This window comes from Piliocolobus tephrosceles, chromosome 1, assembly GCF_002776525.5.
Source record: "Piliocolobus tephrosceles isolate RC106 chromosome 1, ASM277652v3, whole genome shotgun sequence".
In the NCBI taxonomy this organism is placed as follows: domain Eukaryota; kingdom Metazoa; phylum Chordata; class Mammalia; order Primates; family Cercopithecidae; genus Piliocolobus; species Piliocolobus tephrosceles.
Genome location: NC_045434.1, coordinates 12,524,817 through 12,543,382, shown reverse-complemented (window position 1 = coordinate 12,543,382; position 18,566 = coordinate 12,524,817). Strand labels below are relative to the sequence as shown.

At 46.0% G+C, this 18,566-nt stretch overlaps 1 protein-coding gene across 2 annotated transcripts in view; it reads right to left on the bottom strand.

The window, feature by feature from the left end:
* NID1 (nidogen 1) overlaps positions 1-18,566 on the bottom strand; it is a 97,180-nt gene that overhangs the window by 37,461 nt on the left and 41,153 nt on the right. Inside the window, exons 8-12 of one of the 2 annotated variants that reach the window (XM_023216206.2) lie at positions 15,839-16,084; positions 13,627-13,770; positions 6,604-6,729; positions 2,812-2,961; positions 1,334-1,456 (exon numbers count right to left, since the gene is read on the bottom strand). In XM_023216206.2, coding sequence (XP_023071974.1) covers positions 1,334-1,456; positions 2,812-2,961; positions 6,604-6,729; positions 13,627-13,770; positions 15,839-16,084 — 789 coding nt within the window. The remainder of the gene's footprint in view (positions 1-1,333; positions 1,457-2,811; positions 2,962-6,603; positions 6,730-13,626; positions 13,771-15,838; positions 16,085-18,566) is intronic. The other variant, XM_023216207.1, reaches the window with a different exon arrangement.

The window sequence follows — 18,566 nt, the reverse complement described above, 5'->3', positions numbered from 1 at the left end:
GGAGCTAGGACTACAGGTGTGTTGCACCACACCCAGCTAATTTTTGTATTTTTTGTAGAAACAGGGTCTCGCTATGTTGCCCAGGCTGGTTTCTCAAACTCCTGGACTCAAGTAATCTGTCCACCTCGACCTCCCAAAATGCTAGGATTACAGGTGACAGCCATGGCACCCGGCCTATTTATGCTTTTTAGGCTTTGCAGAGCTTACAGTCTCTGTCACAACTACTGAACTTGGCCTTTGTAACGTGAAAGCAGCCATAGACTATACATAAGCATGGCTGTGTTCCAATAAAACTTTATTTACAAAAACAGCCAGCCAGACTTGGCCCATGGGCCGTAGTTTGCTAACCCCCATTTTAAGCAGAAGAAAATAATTTAGACTAACAATTTGTGCTACTATACATCAAAATTTAAATCTTAATCTGATGTTTTCTCTTTTTTGATAGACAGCTACTCTAAAAACTAGTCTTACTGAGAGTGAAGATAAACAAAGATTTCCAAATGCTTTTGGAGGAATGGAGCTGGTGCATTTATTTATTTCTTCAACAGCTATAAATAGCTGTGAGCCCCACCATATACCAAATATTCCACTGGGTGCTGGAAACGTACAAAAAAATAAAGTGTACCTGCACCACCCTCAATGAGCTCACAGGTCCTCAATGCGCTCACAGACTAGTGAAGGGGATGGTTATTTAAACAGTTTTTAACTGCTTAAAAAGCGATAAGATGAACATGTTTACTTATCTCTAATTGAAAACATTTATAGTGGCATGAATATATCTGACCAACAACAGCAGCAGTAATTAAAAATAACACAGTTGGTTAACTCCAGTCTAAGGTGTCAAATAAATTCTTTTTTTTCTTTTTTTTTTTTTTGAGGCAGTCTCACTCTGTCACCCAGGATGGACTACAGTGGCTCAATTGCAGCTCACCGCAACCTCTGCCTCCCAGGTCCAAGCGATTCTCATGCCTCAGCCTCCGGAGTAGCTGGGATTACAGGCACATGCCTCCACGCCTGACTAATTTTTGTAATTTTAGTTGAGAGGAGGTTTTACCATGTTGGCCAGGCTGATCTCGAACTCCTGACCTCAAGTGATCCACCCACCTTGGCCTCCTAAAGTACTGGGATTACAGGCACTGTTCCCCTCTGATGTTCTACTATTTCAAAGAATGTTCTATGTTGCAGTCCATGCTCTGATCTCCCACCTCAACAACCCTTAGAACTCTCCATGGAGCCTCCTACTTTCCCACCTCACCTTCTCTCCCAGGGCCATGTGCACTGGATTTATGGATAGGGCAATGGGCTACCAACTCCAGATGTCCCACCACCTTACCTCCGGGCACGCAGCGGAAGCCGTCTCCCTGATAACCAGGTTTGCACTGGCACGTGAAAGAGCCTGGAGTGTTGTAGCAGAAGGCGTCAGGGTGACATCGGCTTGGCTGGCATTCATCCACATCTGTAAAACAGCCACCAGGCCCAGGGACAATGAGATTTCTTCTGGAATTTGGAGTTTACCCAATAATTTAAATCACTTACTCAAATCTATGGGAACCTGCTTCTGATCTGGGAACAGTATTTCAAAACTCACTAAACATTAACTATCAAATCACTAACTCCCCAATTTCTATCTCTTGCACTTACAAATGTGTTTCACTTTGGCAACAATGCTTTCATGAAAAATGTTTTTGGCCGGGCGCCGTGGCTCACGCCTATAATCCCAGCAGTTTGGGAGGCCGAGGCGGGCAGATCACCTGAGGTCAGGAGTTCGAGACCAGCCTGGCCAACATGGTGAAACCTTGTTTCTACTAAAAATACAAAAAATTAGCCAGGCATGGTGACACACGCCTGTAATCCCAGCTACTCTGGAGGCTGAGGCAGGAGAATCGCTTGAACCCGGGAGGCGGAGGTTGCAGTGAGCTGAGATCGCACCACCGCACTCCAGCTTGGGCAACAAGAGAAAAACTCCATCACAAAAAAGAAAAAAAAAAAAAAGAAAGAAAGAGAAGAATGTTTGCATCAACTTTACAACAGGGGAAAAGATAGGATCTATTTGCATTATAAAATGACCCCTCCTGTCATAAATGAGAGCTTCAAAACTGTCTGAGTGTTGACCAACAGATTATTAACTACTTGACAGAAAGGGAGAAAACGTCCACGTGTTCAGTAATAAAGAGAAAGTATCTCAGAAATTCTATCTTAGTTGGGACTTTTTAGAAATACTCTATGGTATAATATCAAGTGATTGTGCAAACCAGGAGACTCAGGGTACTCTATTCGTGGGTTATCTTACCTAAAATTACCTGTAAGAGCACCCTGGCAGCCAAGAAGCTCAAGTCTGAAGGAATTATATTGAGTCATTTACTCTTTGACCTGCAGTCATTTATTCAATCAGAGAACTTTGCTTTTTTGAAGAAGGTTAGAACAAGCCAGTTGAATGACTATATATTAATACATCTTATTAAATAAAGGGATGGACTTTAAGCTCCATGCATGTCCTCCATGTAAAAGGACAGTTTGTGTCTTCATGAAAGACAGAAAATATCCCCAGTTCCTAGCAGAGAGCAGGTGTCTAACTGTCACCTGAATGAACTAGTCACCTAGAACAAAACAGTCACCAATGAGAACAGCCCCCGAAAGAAAATGCATAGTTCAAACTACTAGAGAGATATGAAAAGCAACTCATTAACTCAACGAAGATGACAGAAGAATTCTTTCTTTTATTTGGGAGTGAGTTGGGATTGGCACATGCCAGGTACCACCTAGGAAACTTCCTCAGGTTACACACAGGGGAAAATCAGAGCAACCACATACCTTGGCAGGCTTGGCCATCCCCAAAAAAGCCTGGTAAACAGGAACAGGTGTAGGAGGACCCTCCTCTGTAGATACACTGGGCCCGCTGGGGTATGTCGCAGTTATGCAGGCCAGTTTCACAGTAGTTGATGGGGCGTTGGTCCACGACAGCTTCAGAACAAAAGGTTGATGCACGGTCTTAGGAAGAAAGTCGTCTGAGCAGGCCACGTGCCCCTCCCAGCTCTATAAAGAGGGACCATGCCTGGACCCTAGACCTCTAGGCACGTCCACAGCTTCATCCCCACCCCACTCCTCACTGGGCTGGTACCACTGCCTTCACCATTTCCTCCCGCCTGGGTTCTGCCTCTGATGGGTCTTGACTGACTAACACCGCGGTTGGTCATTCCGCCTGGCTTGACCTCAGTTTCACTCTAGGGGTCTGTCTCAGGCCACTCTCCAAATGAGATCCCCATCACGGGTCCTCAGGACCCAACTTTCCCTTCATCTGGATATGGGGGTGGGACATCTGCCGATGCCACACTTCTGATGGCAACTCTGTAGAGACCGCTTGGAGGGAAGGAGCTGAGACTTCCACATGGTGTCTTCAGCTTTGGCCCACCCTGGACAGGTGGACATTCACTACAAATGCCCAAGTCAGTCACCCACTTGCTACCAAGGAAGGACAAATAAATGTTTCCAAGCCAAGGAGATGGGTATGGTTATCGATAGAAGACCGTGAGCCTTTGGAGTAGGCAGCCTTGGTATATATCAGGAACCACGGGTCAACCACACGGCCTTAGACAAATTGTGTAATTCTCAGAGGCTTATGTTCTTCCCCCCACCCCCAACCCTCTCTCTCTCTCTCTCTTTCTCTCTCTCTCTCTCTTTCTCTGTCTGTCTGCACTTAAGGCAGGACAAACTGAAATCAATCTTAAGAAGACTCATGGAGGAGAAACATGAGTCCTCCTGCATGTGGGATAATCCAGCTACCCAAGACCTGCTGGGAGGGAAAGATTTGTGTTCTGACATTGGGAGGATGGGGCTTTGTCCTGACTCTGAATGCTTTTAGAAAATCAGAAGCAAAATGCAATGGTGCCTTAGGAACCCCAGAGTAACTGAACCAGTCATTGAAAATCACCCTGTAGACCTCAACCCTTGCCTTCCACTTTCAGGCAGCAGCACAAGATGGGGTACTATCACCTAGCCTCTGTGACGCTCACCTACTCCTCAGCCTTCCTTCCATGAGTTCTACCATCAGGACTCTTAAGAGAATCACAGTCCCATCTACGGGCCTCTCTGTGCTTGGCATACTGGAAGTTAACTGCTGTAGCTTTTTGCCTAAGCCTGGCCCTGTTCTTGCCTCAAGAGAAGAGCTGATGCATGCCATCGTACCCTGTACCAAGATGCCCAGGGCAGGTGAAGTAGGACCTCAAGTTCACCACACTCCATATGCCAGCCCAGTGTCACAGGGCTATGTCCATTCAGAGGGGTGTCTGCGTCTTCACACCAAGATGACTAACAGGCAAGCTGAGGCCCATCTTTCCTTCACAAAAACATGTTTTGCACATTTCCATTAACCGCAAAAGTTGGTACCCAGGGGCAAAGAGAGTCATGAGTTTACAGAAAATGCCAAAGATGGAAGTCCACAAACATCCCTTCCCCGATAATGGATACCAATCCTCAGGAAAAGAGAACTCCTCTTGGCCAGCCACAACCCTGCCTGAGCCCCCAGCCCCTCACAGTTGGCAGAGCACACCTTGCCCTGTTTATTTCTTCACCTTGCCCCTTTCTGACCTGCAGGGTAACCTTCCCAGTGCTGGATTCCAACCTACAACACTGTTTTAACAAGGAATTCTAAGAGAGATACAATGACCACTCAATTACTCAGTGACAAGCCAGAGTTATTTCTTTGAATGCATGTAGGCAGACTTGGTTCTACAGTGAGCCTTCTCTCTGCACAGTGAGTCTCAAAGGAGCCAATTAAAAGTGGTGAAGATGTTCTCCCTCAAATATATAGGCTGGGCTCACACCTGTAATCCCAGCACTTTGGGAGGCTGAGGCAGGCAGATCACCTGAGGTCAGGAGTTCGAGACCAGCCTGGCCAACATGGTGAAACCCCGTCTCTACTAAAAATACAAAAATTAGCTGGGCGTGGTGGTGCATGCCTGTAATTTCAGCTACTTGGGAGGCTGAGGCAGGAGAATTGCTTGAACCCTGGAGGCAGAGGTTGCAGTGAGCCAAGATCACGCCATTGCACTCCAGCCTGGGTGACAAGAGCAAAACTCCGTCTCAAAAAAAAAAAAAAAAGGAGGCTAGGGATCAGGGGAGAGGATGAGAGCCTGCCCGCAGCTGGCCTGTGTCCTCCTTGACAGCTCTGGAGGCACCTCCAAGAGCTCCATGGGTCACAGGAAACCAATGATCCGGTCTAATCATCTCATTTTACAGACGAGGAACTGAGCCCTAGAAAGGGTGCCTTCCTCAGAAGTAAATGCCTGAAGCAGACATTTGCCCAGCACCCGTCTTGCACCTCACCCTGCCCCTTCAGTGAGTGTGGACATCAGGAATGACTGGATCCAGAAACCTAGGTCACCATGCTCCACACAGGCGTCCCAGGATGGATCTCAGTCACCGTGCACATCATCACCCACGGGATAAAGTATCCACTGCCCAAGCTTGAGCTGAAGTGTAATGTAAATGGTATGGTCATTAGAACTAAACTTTTGAATCTCCTTAGCCTCAAGCAGCAGAGAAAGAAATCATGCCAAATACACAGAAACTGATGTTCTTTACTGAGGAAAAAAAAAAAAGCAGCAGCAGTAACTTTAGCAGAGTGAAAATCTCAACTGTGCAGAGGGGACTGGCCTCCCTGAGCTCACAGATGTTTGGGTCACACTCAAAACATGAGAACTGCCTGTTCCCTCCCACCCTCAAGACACCACCTCACCCCAGGACCTTGGCAGCCTTACCCAAGCTTTGAGACAGAGCAAAAAGAAAATATTCTAGGGTTTGGTGAACAGTGAGGGAAAGGCAAGAAGATGGTTTGCTGACATGGTACAAGAGGAATCTGTTTTAAATTGGGAAGACACGTTGAGTTCAGATGCCCATTTGACATGTCACCCTCCAGACCTGGGAACATGCTGGCCTTGGTCGTTTAAGAATCTTGAATGACCAGGTCAAAGTGCAGCAGGAGGAAAAAGAGGAAGAATTTAAACAATCTGGCTGTTTGTGGCTGGCCCTTCCTCATCACCACCAAAATCATCATTCAGCGAGAGCATAATTAGCCTAATCAAGAGCTGCAACTTACTTCGATAAGGCTAAGAAATGATGCTGCTGCTCGTGGTTGGTAAAATTAAAATCCATAAATAGAATGACCCCAATTGGAATTTTAGATGTAACTCAGGTAGAATTCAATCCAAGATAGGTAATGATACAAAAGTACCTATAAGGTGGTTCCTCAGTATGAATCCCAAGGCTACTGATTACTGGAAGAAACATGTCTAATAGCTTTATAGTTATTAAAAGCATAATAAAAATGATTAAAAGAAGTTTATAAGAGGCAAATGTAATGCAAAAGCTGGCAACAGGAGAGGCGATGGTATTACTAGTGTAGGCAATAACGTTGCTTACTCATTGTACTTGTGACTCTCCAGATAGTTGGAGGGCAGGGGCTAAGTCTGATTCATCTTTGTAAATTACCCTTCCCAGCTCCTTCCAACTTGACCAGACTCATTTTTACCTGGAACCAGACCTTTTGCACAAGAGCTAATGCACATCACGTGAATAATGTTTTGAGAAGTTACCTGGAGAACTTACCCACACACGTTCCCTCATCTGAAAACTGGTAGCCCTCCACACACTCGCAGCGGAAGGTTCCTGGGTGATTACTGCAGACTGCGTGGCTCCCACACACTGAGGGTTGTTCTGAACATTCGTCAATATCTGCAGCAAAATTTTTTTTAATGCAGGCTTTTTAAAAACCTCTTAAAACATTACTGACTATAATAAAATAGCATTTTCACCTAACAATAGATCAATTTTAAAACAAATTTTTCTTTTCTTTTTTTTTTTCCCGAGGTGGAGTCTTGCTCTGTCGCCCAGTGCTGGAGTGCAATGGTGCGATCTCGGTTCACTGCGACCTCTGCCTCCAGGGTTCAAGCGATTCTCCTGCCTCAGCCTCCCCAGTAGTTGGGATTACAGGTGTGCGCCACCACACCTGGCCAATTTTTGTATTTTTAGTAGAGACGAGGTTTCAGCATGTTGGCCAGGCTGGTCTCAAACTCCTGACCTCGTGATCCACCCGGCGTGGCCTCCCAAAGTACCGGGATTACAGGTGTGAGCTGCTGCCCCAGCCTAAAACAAATTTTCTATATACCAAAAGTAGTGTTAAATACAATTTTTGTCTGTGCATAACTGGAGACAGTGATCCCCACACCCTTCTCCCAGGGAAACGTGTGCTTCCCCCACCTCTCCTGGAGTTAATTGCTGAGCCTGGGACCCCTGAACATGAGTCTCTCCCATTAGATTGCCAAATACATGTTACAAGGACACAGAGACACATCTCTGGACTTTGAATACTGAGAGTCTCTGAATATTAAATATATTCTCAAGTCCTAAACTTGAGAATTTCAAGTCCTATATTTAAGTCCTAAACTTGAGAGTATATTTAAATATGCTGTTATTCAAAAATATTACTTTCTCCATTACTGTTACAAAGGAAAGTTGAACAATTTACAGCTTAATTGTGAATTTTTGAACATTATCTAGGGCTTAATGGACTAAAAGGGAAGTCATTCACTCATAAGACTGTAAATGAACTAGGAGAGTGATGTCCTTTTCTATGACAATACCACAGCCACCATCATGGGGTAACGTGGAGTAAACAAACATAGGCTTTGGAGTTGGACCTAGCTAGGTTCAAATCCTGCTTCCTTGAGCTACTAACTTGTGTGGTCTTGGGCAAGTTATCCAACTACTCAGCCTCAGTTCCCCCTTTGGTAAATAAGTATAATACTACTCATCTTGAGGGTTCTTCTGCAGATTACAGAAAATAGATGGAGGCCAGAGAAGCACCCAGCAATGCTCCAGACACCCAGCTATGATTATACTAACCAGGGATTCATCCAACACCCCAGCCATGGTGATGAATTTGGCTGACTCTGGGAACACGGCCCTCGGATGGCTGCCAGGCTTTGGACACCAGGCTATGGCTACCACTTGTGTAAGGCTGGTGAGCCCAGGCAAGAAATTAAGCTAACGTGTCATCCCCCTGGTTGCGTGGCCACTGATGGGGGTTGAAATAAACAGTTACACAAGGTTCTTCCCACGTCAACCTCATACTCAAGAGTGTAGACAGCTACTTCTGGCATTTCTAAAACCCTGAGATGTGCATGAGGCCTCCCAAAGTGCTGGGATTATAGGCGTGAGCCACAGCCTTAATCTAAAACAAATTTAGACATGTTTTAGACCTAAAACAAATAAGACATGTTTCTCATAATGGCTGAGACCACACAACTCTTCCACCACTCATAAATCTCTTCCCCAATGCTTTCATGTGAATCTTTGACACGTGGGAGTCAAAGCCTCCTATGTCCACCTTCAATGGCCATTCTAGCCAGGCCTTTGTTGGTGAGAGAAATGTCCTGCTGGCCTATTGGTCAACATTGCACAAGACAAGCATTCTTGCCACATCAGCCCCATAGTTTGTCCTGTACCCAGGCAAATAGCCAAACCAAATGCTATTCAACTTTTAGAGACTATACTGATATGTGTGTGTTCTGTGACGTGCTTAAGACACAAGGTCTCAGTACTGAACCAGGCACAGCCAGAAGGTTCTGGAACAAAGCCCCTCCCAAAGCAGGCTCTTATGCAAGCTGAAGCTGGGGATGGCCGTGGGGGAGGAGTGCACCCAGCACGTGTGGACTTCACCGCTCCATCCATCAGCTGACGCTCCAACATGGGAGAAAAAAGGGGCTTCCTGTGTCCACTGCCTCTGTGCTGCAACTCTCAGAGGACACTCCCAGCACAGATGTCTGGAAACATTGTACACACTGCAGGGCTCAGTGACTTAGACTCTATTGCCAAAGCACGAGAGCGCAGAGCAGCAGTTTTCAATCAAGAAGACAGAGCAAAATCACAGGGGATCTTCTTCAAGCTCTGTTCCTGCCTGGGAACATTTATGCAAGGGGAAGCTGTGTTTTGAAAAAAGCTTCTATGTTGACCAGGCTCTTCTCTCTTGCCCTACCTGAAAAGCTATTGACAAATAAGACCTCAGGGCTGCTGGGATGATGAAGGGGATGGTTCCCTAACACAACCTCCTCCTCCATGCAGGCTTACACATACATGCTGGACTAGATAACATTCTTTCTTAAGGGACAAGACCCTAGCAATTCAATTTCCCAGCTCATGGTCTTTGTAGTTTGGAAATTAGTTCATGGTCTTCGTAGTTTGGAAATTCTTCCTAATTTAAATCTTCTCTTCTAGGGCCAGGTGAGGTGGCTCATACCTGTAATCCCATCACTCTGGGAGGCCGAAGCAGACGGATCACCTGAGGTCAGGAGTTCGAGACCAGCCTGATCAACATGGTGAAACCCCATCTCCACTAAAAATACAAACATTAGCCGGGCGTGGTGGCATGTGCCTGTAATCCCAGCTACCTGGGAGGCTGAGGCAGGAGAATCACTTGAACCCAGGGGGTAGAAGTTGCGGTGAGCTAAGATTGTGTCATTGCACTCCTGCCTGGGTGACAGAGCAAGACTCTGTTTCAAAAAAAAAAAAAATTTTTTTTAAATTTTCTTTTCTATAAATTGAAGCCATATCCTTAACCCTTTCTTCAATGGAAATTGTAAAGTGTCAATAACTGTCTCTCATAACATACCACAGTATCTGCTGGAAAATGATGATTCCTATTATTTAGCATCTGGTCAACCTCTTCTCTGGAAAGAGATTTCCTTTCACAGGATAACTTTCTAACTCAATAGGAAAATCCTGGATCCTTCTTGTCATTGCTGCCTCCTTTTTGACTTTTTTCAGAGTGGCTACTTTTCACGTATTTTCAACAACTGTAAGTTTCTCCAATTTTTCCCTTTCATAAAGGCCAGGCTCTTAGAGGAGAAGAGTCTCATTGCCAATTTGCTAAATGCCTTCTACATACTCAACGATTACTCAATGAGAGATGAGCCAAAACTATCTCTACAGGCTCTAAATTGAGAAACAGTGGGAGCCATCCTGCCATGGACCAGAGTGAATCACAGAGCTCTGTGAAATCTTCTCCAAATTACTGTGGAGGTTCACTGTGCGACGTCTCACCAAAACCACCCTTGTTTGGGGTGTCATATACCATTATATCAGCGCTGCACACTGAATCACAAAGGCTCATCCTCATTCTCCTCTAACGCACTTCCCAGGTCAAAATAACACATGAAGTGATCTGCTTAATGCAATTTCCTATTTTAAGCCTCATGTCTCGATGCATTAACACTTCAAGGCATGTTCTAGTGACCCAGAACAATAAGTGTCCTGACTGGGAATACACTCGCATTCCACGGAGGTAATAAGTCAGAACAAACACTCACCATGGGACAAAAGCAAGTCTACATGCAACCACCTGTCTTCCTGGACAAGGATATTGGAGGATTTTCTAGGATGGTGCAGATTACATAAGGGATGGCTGGTTGTGCCTTCTGAATTGAAGCACTCCCACTGTGGCAAGCTCAGACACCAAGGGAAGAATTAGCCAGGAGGTCACAGTTCAACAGCAGCAGACTGGGTTACTTCCACACTTTATTACTATCCAGGAGGCTTACGAAGTTGAAGCATGGCTGTGTAACGAGGAGGCGTGGATCAGTGAAGGAGCCCCACCCCTGCACAGCAGCCGTCTTCGCAGCCTGGGAGGGCCCCCGTTCACACACACACACACACACACACACACACACACACCACGGCATCATGCTGCTTTGAACTGGCCAGAGCCAATTCAGCCATTCAAGGCTGTCAGGCTCTTTGCGGGATATACTGGGAAACTGACGATTATAGGTGAGTAGGCACTATGTCCCCTCCCTAGCGATACATTACCAGGAAGGTGAGTCTCAGACTGAATTCTACCACTTACACAAAGCTACCAGCAAGCTGGCCAAACATACAGCATGTACTATGCGCACAAGTTCCTGCCCTCCAGTATTTCAGACATCCTGACAGGCACCTTGCATGGTAGGTTGACTATGAAGCAAACACCGCAAGGCCCTGACAGCAGGATCTTCTAACCTTCATGTTACATCAGCACACCAAATCTGCCATTAGCCGCGGCTGCTGGATTCCAGACCTCAGGCATCATTCCCAAATTCTGAGACTGCTGGGTTTGCCAGATTCTTATACCTCGGTCAAGCAGGGGTAGAGGGAACTGTTCATTTTTCTGGCCAACCATATGTGAACACACTATTCATCCCACTAGGGAAGCTTCCTTCCAGCGTTCCTTATGCTCATTAGTGAACCCTGTCACTAACTGCAGGCTTAAATAGCACTGCTTGAAGCACTTGGCATTCTTGCCCTTGGTAGTGGACTGACTTCCCCGTGGCAGTAGATTAAAATTTAGTAACAAACAAATATCAAGCTGCCTACATGAAAGTATTTGAACTTAAGTTATAAATAATAACTGCAACTAGAAGATGGAGTAATACAGATGCTTGAGTCAGAGACTTGTGTTCAAATACTATTTGTCACAGCTCACTTTAATGAGCCTCAGTTTTCTCGTCTACAAGAAAAGAGTGTTGGGAGACCAAGGCAAGTGGATCGCCTGAACCCAGGAGTTTGAGACCAGCCTGGGCAACATGGAGAAACCCCATCTCTACAAAAAATACAAAATTAGCCAGGCGTGGTGGCACACCTGTAGTCCCAGCTATTCGGGAGACTGAGGTGGAAGGATCACTTGAGCCCAGGAGGTTGAGGCTGCAGTGAGCCAAGATCGTGCCACTGCACTTCAGCCTGGGCAACAGAGTGAGACTCTGTCTCAAAAACAATAAAAATAAAATAAATAAATAAATAAATAAATAAATAAATAAATAAATAAACAGAATGAAACTCACACCCATTAGGATGGCCCCTATTTTTTTTTTTTTTTTTTTCTGGAGACGGAGTCTCACTATCACCCAGGCTGCAGTGCAGTGGTGTGATCTCGGCTCACTGAAATCTCTGCCTCCCGGGCTCAAGCAATTCTCCTGCCTCAGCCTCCCAAGTAGCTGGGACTGCAGACACTCGCCACCACGCCTGGCTAATTTTTGCATTTTAGTAGAGACGGGGTTTCACCATGTTGGCCAGGCTGGTCTCGAACTCCTGACCTCATGATCCGTACACCTCGGCCACCCAAAGTGCTGGGATTACAGGCGTGAGCCACTGCACCTGGCCTCGTATTTTAAAAAGCACAGAAAACAAGTGTTTTCAAGGAGATGGAGAAATGGAAACACTTGTGCACTGTAGGTGGGAACATAAAATGTTGCAGCCACTATGGAAAACGTGGTGGTGGTTCCTCAAAAAATTAAAGATGGAAAGGCCAGGCGTGGCAGCTCACGCCTGTAATCCCAGCACTTTGGGAGGCCGAGGAGGGCGGATCACTTGCGGTCAGGAGTTCGAGACCAGCCTGGCCAACATGGTGAAACCCCGTCTCTACTAAAAATACAAAAATTAGCCAGGCATAGTGGCCAGCACTTGTAGTTCCAGCTACTCGGGAGGCTGAGGCAGGAGAATCACTTGAGCCTGGGAGGCAGAGGCTGCAGTGAACCAAGATCACGCCATTGCACTCCAGCCTGAGTGACAGAGCAAGACTCCATCTCAAAAAAAAAAATTAAAGATAGAATTACCACATGATTCAGCAATCCCACTTTTGAATGTATACCCAAAAGAACAGAAAGCAGGAACTTCAACAGACATTTGCACACCCACGTTCATAACAACATTATTTGCAATAGCCGGAAGGTGGAAGCAACGCACGCGCCCACTGATGGATGGCTACACAAAATGTGATACGTACATGCAATGGAATATTACCTCATCTTAAAAAGGAAAATAATTCTGACACATGTGACAACATAGGTGAGGCTTGAGGACATTGTGCTATGTGAAATAAGCCAGTCACAGAAGAACAAATACAATATGATTCCACATATGCAATCGTTAGAATAATCAAATGCATCGAGACAGGAAGTGGAATGGTGATTGCCAAGGACTAAAGGAAGGGGGAAATGGGAGTTGTTGTTTAATGGGTACAGAGTTCGTTTTGCAAGATGGAGAGTTCTGGAGATGGACAGTGGTGATGGTTACACAATAAAACGAATGTATGTAATGCTACTGAACTGTACACTTAAAAAGTGTTAAAATGGTATATTTTATGTTACGTATATTTTACCACAATCAATTTTTTTTTTAAATAAAGGAACAAAAAATCCATTTCATTAGAGTTGTTGAAGAATTAAATGAGATGATGTTTGTGAAGCACTTAGTTCAAACAGTGCCTGGGTAAATTATAGCTATTGTTATATTACTGATGTTATCATTAACAACTCTGACTTACAACTCCCTTTAAACCTGTGCATTCTTAAGATGGAGTGGAGTGTGGCCTTAGGAATTCTACTTCTGCTGCTTAGATCAGATGAAAGAATGGGCCAGTACTCCTGAGTCTACCCATGGGAACAGTGAATGTGAAGCATAAATGATTCAGGCCTGGCATATCCACCAGTGTTTATCTCATCCGTGCTTCCTCGCTGCACCCAGTTCTCTGGCTTACAGAATCTGGATGCCTCCTCCTCGCCTGATTTCCCAGCCCCAACAAGTCAGAATCAAAGGCTGTACCGTAGCAGGTCCGCCCGTCTCCTCGGAATCCGATGGAGCACTCGCAGGTGAACTGTGTCCTGGGACCAGGGCGACAGGCCGCATTGGTGTCACACCCATGAGTGCCGATGTAGCAGGGATTCTGAAGAGCATCAGGGGAGCCTTCTGTGAGGACAGAGACATTGGAACCAAGTGAGTCTTCAGGAGCTCTTGCAGGTTTCCTTCTTCCACAGAAAGTCAACCACAACTGGGGAGCAAGAAGATGATCACAGAAGAGCAGAGTGGAATGGGACACCAGCCAATTCCTGTGTTGCCCTGGGGCAGGACCAGCATGACCCCCTACCTGTTTTTGTAAATAAAGTTTTATTAGCACCCAGCCCGTTCATTTGTTAATGTATGGTCTATGGCTGCATTTGTGCTACCACGGCAGAGCTGACATGTCGTGATAGAGACTGTATGGCCAGCAAAACCTAAAATATCTGCTATCTGGTCCTTCACCAAACATGCACCGACTCCTGATGCCTGGAGCCACAGTTGCTACAGGAGGCAGAGCACCTACCTTCTTTCTGCTTCATAAAGTTAAAGCGAGGATGAATTAATTAGCTGGAGAAATGATTTGGATATGGAGGAAGAATCAAAGACAACTGAAAAAAAAGGAAAGATTTTAAGGCCCAGACCAGACTCAATTATACAGGATCCCCGAGGCTTAAAGATATGGACAAATGTGAAGTCTGACACTGGTATGTCACAAAAGCTCACTAAACCTCAGCTCCTTCCTGACAGCCGGGAACGCCCACAGACCGGACCAGGGCTCCAGCCGGGAACGCCCACAGACCGGACCACGGCGCCAGCCGGGAACGCGCAGAGACCGGACCACCGCGCCAGCCGGGAACGCCCACAGACCGGACCACGGCGCCAGCCAGGAACGCCCAGAGACGGGACCACGGCGCCAGCCGGGAACGCCCACAGACCGGACCACGGCGCCAGCCGGGAAGGCGCAGAGACCGGACCACGGCGCCACCCGGAAACGCCCACAGACCGGACCACGGCGCCAGCCGGGAAGGCACAGAGACCGGACCACGGCGCCAGCCGGGAACGCCCAGAGACGGGACCACGGCACTAATGGTGTGCAGTCACAGGGCAAGCGTTTGTTTTAGGCTCCCTCCCTAATTTTTTTTAATTTCCTCGGGCACTAACCACACAATTCAATTGTTTTTTTTTTTTTTTTTTTTTTTTTTTTGAGACAGCCTCGCTCTGTTGCCCAGGCTGGAGTGCAGTGGTGTGATCTTGGTTCACTGCAACCTTCGCCTCCCAGGTTCAACCGATTTTCCCGCCTTAGCCTCCCCGAGTAGCTGGAATTACAGCCACACACCACCACGCCCGGCTACATTTTGTGTTTTTAGTAGAGATAGGGTTTCTCCATGTTGGCCAGGCTGGTCTCAAAGTCCCGGCCTCAGGTGATCCAACCAGCTGGGCCTCCCAAAGTGCTGGGATTACAGGCGTGAGCCACCACGCTCGGCCCTATAATTTCTTTTTGCTATTGCACCTGGCCCTACAATTTCTTTTTGCTATTGCACCTGGCCCTACAATTTCTTTTTTTTCTTTTTTTTTTTTTTTTTGAGCCACAGTCTCACTCCATCGCCCAGGCTGGAGTGCAGTGGCGCAATCTCGGCTGACTGCAACCTCTGCCTCCCGGGTTCAAGCGATTCTCCTGCCTCAGCCTCCCAAATAGCTGGGATTACAGGCACGTGCCACCATGCCTGGCTGATTTTTGTATTTTTAGTAGATATGGGGTTTCACCATGTTGGCCAGGCTGGTCTCGAACTCCTGACCTCAAGTGATCCACCCACCTCAGCCTCCGAAAGTGCTGGGAAGATAGGCGTGAGCCACTGCGCCTGGCCTACAGTTTCTTTCAAGGTTGAATATTAAAGGGTTTTAAAAGCCCTGCCAATGCCAGCAGTACCCTTAAAAGGGTCCACTCTGTAAGGCACCTCAACAGGTTAGCATTCTGCACTTTACTCTAAATAGAATCATGAATAGGCCTTTGGTTAGAAGAACAGACAGGCAGCTTTTCGAAGAATCAGAAATAATAAGACATTCTTTTTTTCCTGCCAGAAGATACTTTAGCATAATTTTTTTCTATAGACTGCGAGTAAGAGACCAAAAATGTCAAAGAGTGGGGTTTTAAAAAATGCATGAGCACCTGTGCCCAGCATGAGCTGTGTCCCCTTACCCCTCACAGGCCCGATGGAGTTGCTGAGAGCATAGCGCAGGATCCTCTCCTCCTGGTTGTACAGGACGAACACGCTGTCCACCGAGAGCTGCTGGGTGCTGGGCAGGGCTGGCCGGGAGCCATCATGGACGCATTCCTGGAAGGTGATTGTCTGGCGCCACTGGTAAGTGTAGACGCGGGAAGGAGCTGCCCCCTCTCGCTCGGGCTCAGTCACTGTGTACTCCCGGGTGGAGGAGGAAGTGATCACTGCAGAGTGGGAAGGATGGAGGGGACAAGGCAGAAAGACAAAGGAAAGATGGTTAAGGATGCAAGAAGCTGAATCAAAGGCTTTAAAAGCACCAGTGGCATTCCCTACCCATAAGGCCACCAGATGACAGATCAGACAGAACAGCTTCAATAAGACCATTTGTTTGTACTGGGACTCATTCTGTGAAATACCTGGATTTCTCAAATGATAATTGGCATCATTCGTATTATGTATATTTGTTGCTTTTCTCATCAATTGGTTCTCAGTAAGTTTTGAAAACTCCCAGAACTAGAGATGAAGGTCAGGTGGAGAGGACACACATTTGGAAAGAGACGCCCCTGAATTCACACTTAGTACCACTCACAAGCTGTGTGGCCACTGGCTGGTGACTCAACATCTTTGATCTCAATTTCTAATACAAAATAGGTCAAGGTGAGGATCAGACCAGGTAATGTATGTAAAATTTCTGGAATCAAGCAGACTAATAGTGTTAGTAAGATAAGCTACCATTTACTGAGCATTTACTCTGTCACGACGTGCTGTTTTAGATAGGCTATCTCAATTACGATTCAATAAATGGTGATTTATTTTTCTTATTTTATTTTATTTTTTTTTTTTTGACACAGAGTCTTGCCTTGTCACCCAGGCTGGAGTGCAATGGCATGATCGTGGCTCACTGCAACCTCTGCCCCCTGGGTTCAAGCGATTCTCCCACCTCAGCCTCCTGAGTAGCTGGGAGTACAGGCATGTGCTATCATGCTTAGCTCATTTTTTTGTATTTTAAGTAGAGACGGGGTTCCACCGTATTGGCCAGGCTGGTCTTGAACTCCTGACCTCAAGTGATCTGCCTGCCTTGGCCTTCCAAAGTGGTGGGATTACAGGTGTGAGGTACCACGTCTGGCCAATAAATGGTGATTTCTACGTACTGCTCTAGACCAATCTGTTCTGCAATACCAAAAAAATGAGATATTAAATGAGTGTCAGTAGCCAGGTTTGGAAAACTTACTAAAGCACAGTGAGCAAGCCTGACCAGAGGAGAGGAGAGACAGTCTTCCCCACTCAGAAGAGGGCCTGCTATGGGCCGTATGACAAAACCTTCAACTTCCTGATTTTTTTTAAAAAAAAGCATAAAAGACTCTTTATATTTTTGTGCTCTGCTGCAGTTTTCTCCATAATAGAAGGATAAAAGCCAGAGGATAAATAAAAGATCAGTGTAAGCTGCCTCCTGTCCAGCTCCCACACGCCAGAAAGGCCATTCAGTTGCAAGCCAGTTGCGACGATGGTCCTGGTGCTCGTTCCTCCTCTTCTTCACTGTCTCCCAGCTCCCCAGGAGAACTCAACCAAACCACAAAACTCCAGTAATTGCTTCAACCTTTCTGAACAGCAGTTTAATGAGAGCTTTTAAAAAGGTGGCCAGGCACGATGGCTCATGCCTGTAATCACAGCACTTTGGGAGGCCGAGGTGGGAGGATCACTGGAGGTCAGCAGTTCGAGACCAGCCTGGGCAACATGGAGAAACGCTGTCTCTACTAAAAATACAGAAAGTTAGCCATGCCTGGTGGTGGGCTCCTATAATCCCAGCTATTTCGGAGGCGGAGGCAGGAGAATCCCTTGAACCTGGGAAGCGGAGGTTGCAGTGAGCTGAGATCACACCACTGCACCACAACCTGGTGACAGAGCAAGACCCTGTCTCAAAACAACAGCAACCAAAACAAAAACAAAAAACAAAGGTGCTCTTAACCTGGGATTCAATGACCCCTGTAGGAGTTCACGTTCATGAATATTCAGTGGGTCTCTGTGAGCAAGACACTGTCTCAAAAATAAAAAAAATAAATAAAAAACTTCTATTGTTTGACTCAGCACTTCTATTTCTAGGAATTGAGTCTTAGAAAGAATCAGAAATTTGGCCAAGATTTATGATTAAGATGATCATTTCAACTCATAGTAAGAGGGGAAAATGGAAGCAACCCAAGCTTTAGAAAGTAGAAGAATGGTTTGAATTAACAGCCATCCAGGAGAATCATACAGATTCCTTAAAAAGTGTTTCAAAGACTGCTTAATGAGACTATTAAACATTCATGATATGACATTAACTGAAAAGGTGAAGATACAACAGCGTGGTATGATTGCAATTTTATTTAAATAAAAACTATAAGCCTGGGTAACATGGCAAAACCCCATCTGTACAAAAAATTTAAAAATTAGCCAGGCGTGGCGGTGTGCCTGTAGTCCCAGCTACTCAGGAGGCTGAGGTGGGAGGATCACTTGAGCCCAGGAGGTCTTGGGTGACAGGGTGAAAGCTTGTCTCAATACAAACAAACAAACAACAACAAAAAAACTATACATATCATTGTGTATCCATGTTAAATTTCTCAATTTTGATAACTGTACTGTGGCCTTCTAAAAGAATGTCCTTGTTATTAGGAAAAACAAATGAAGTGTTTAAAGAATGATCTATCATAATATATACAACTTATTCTC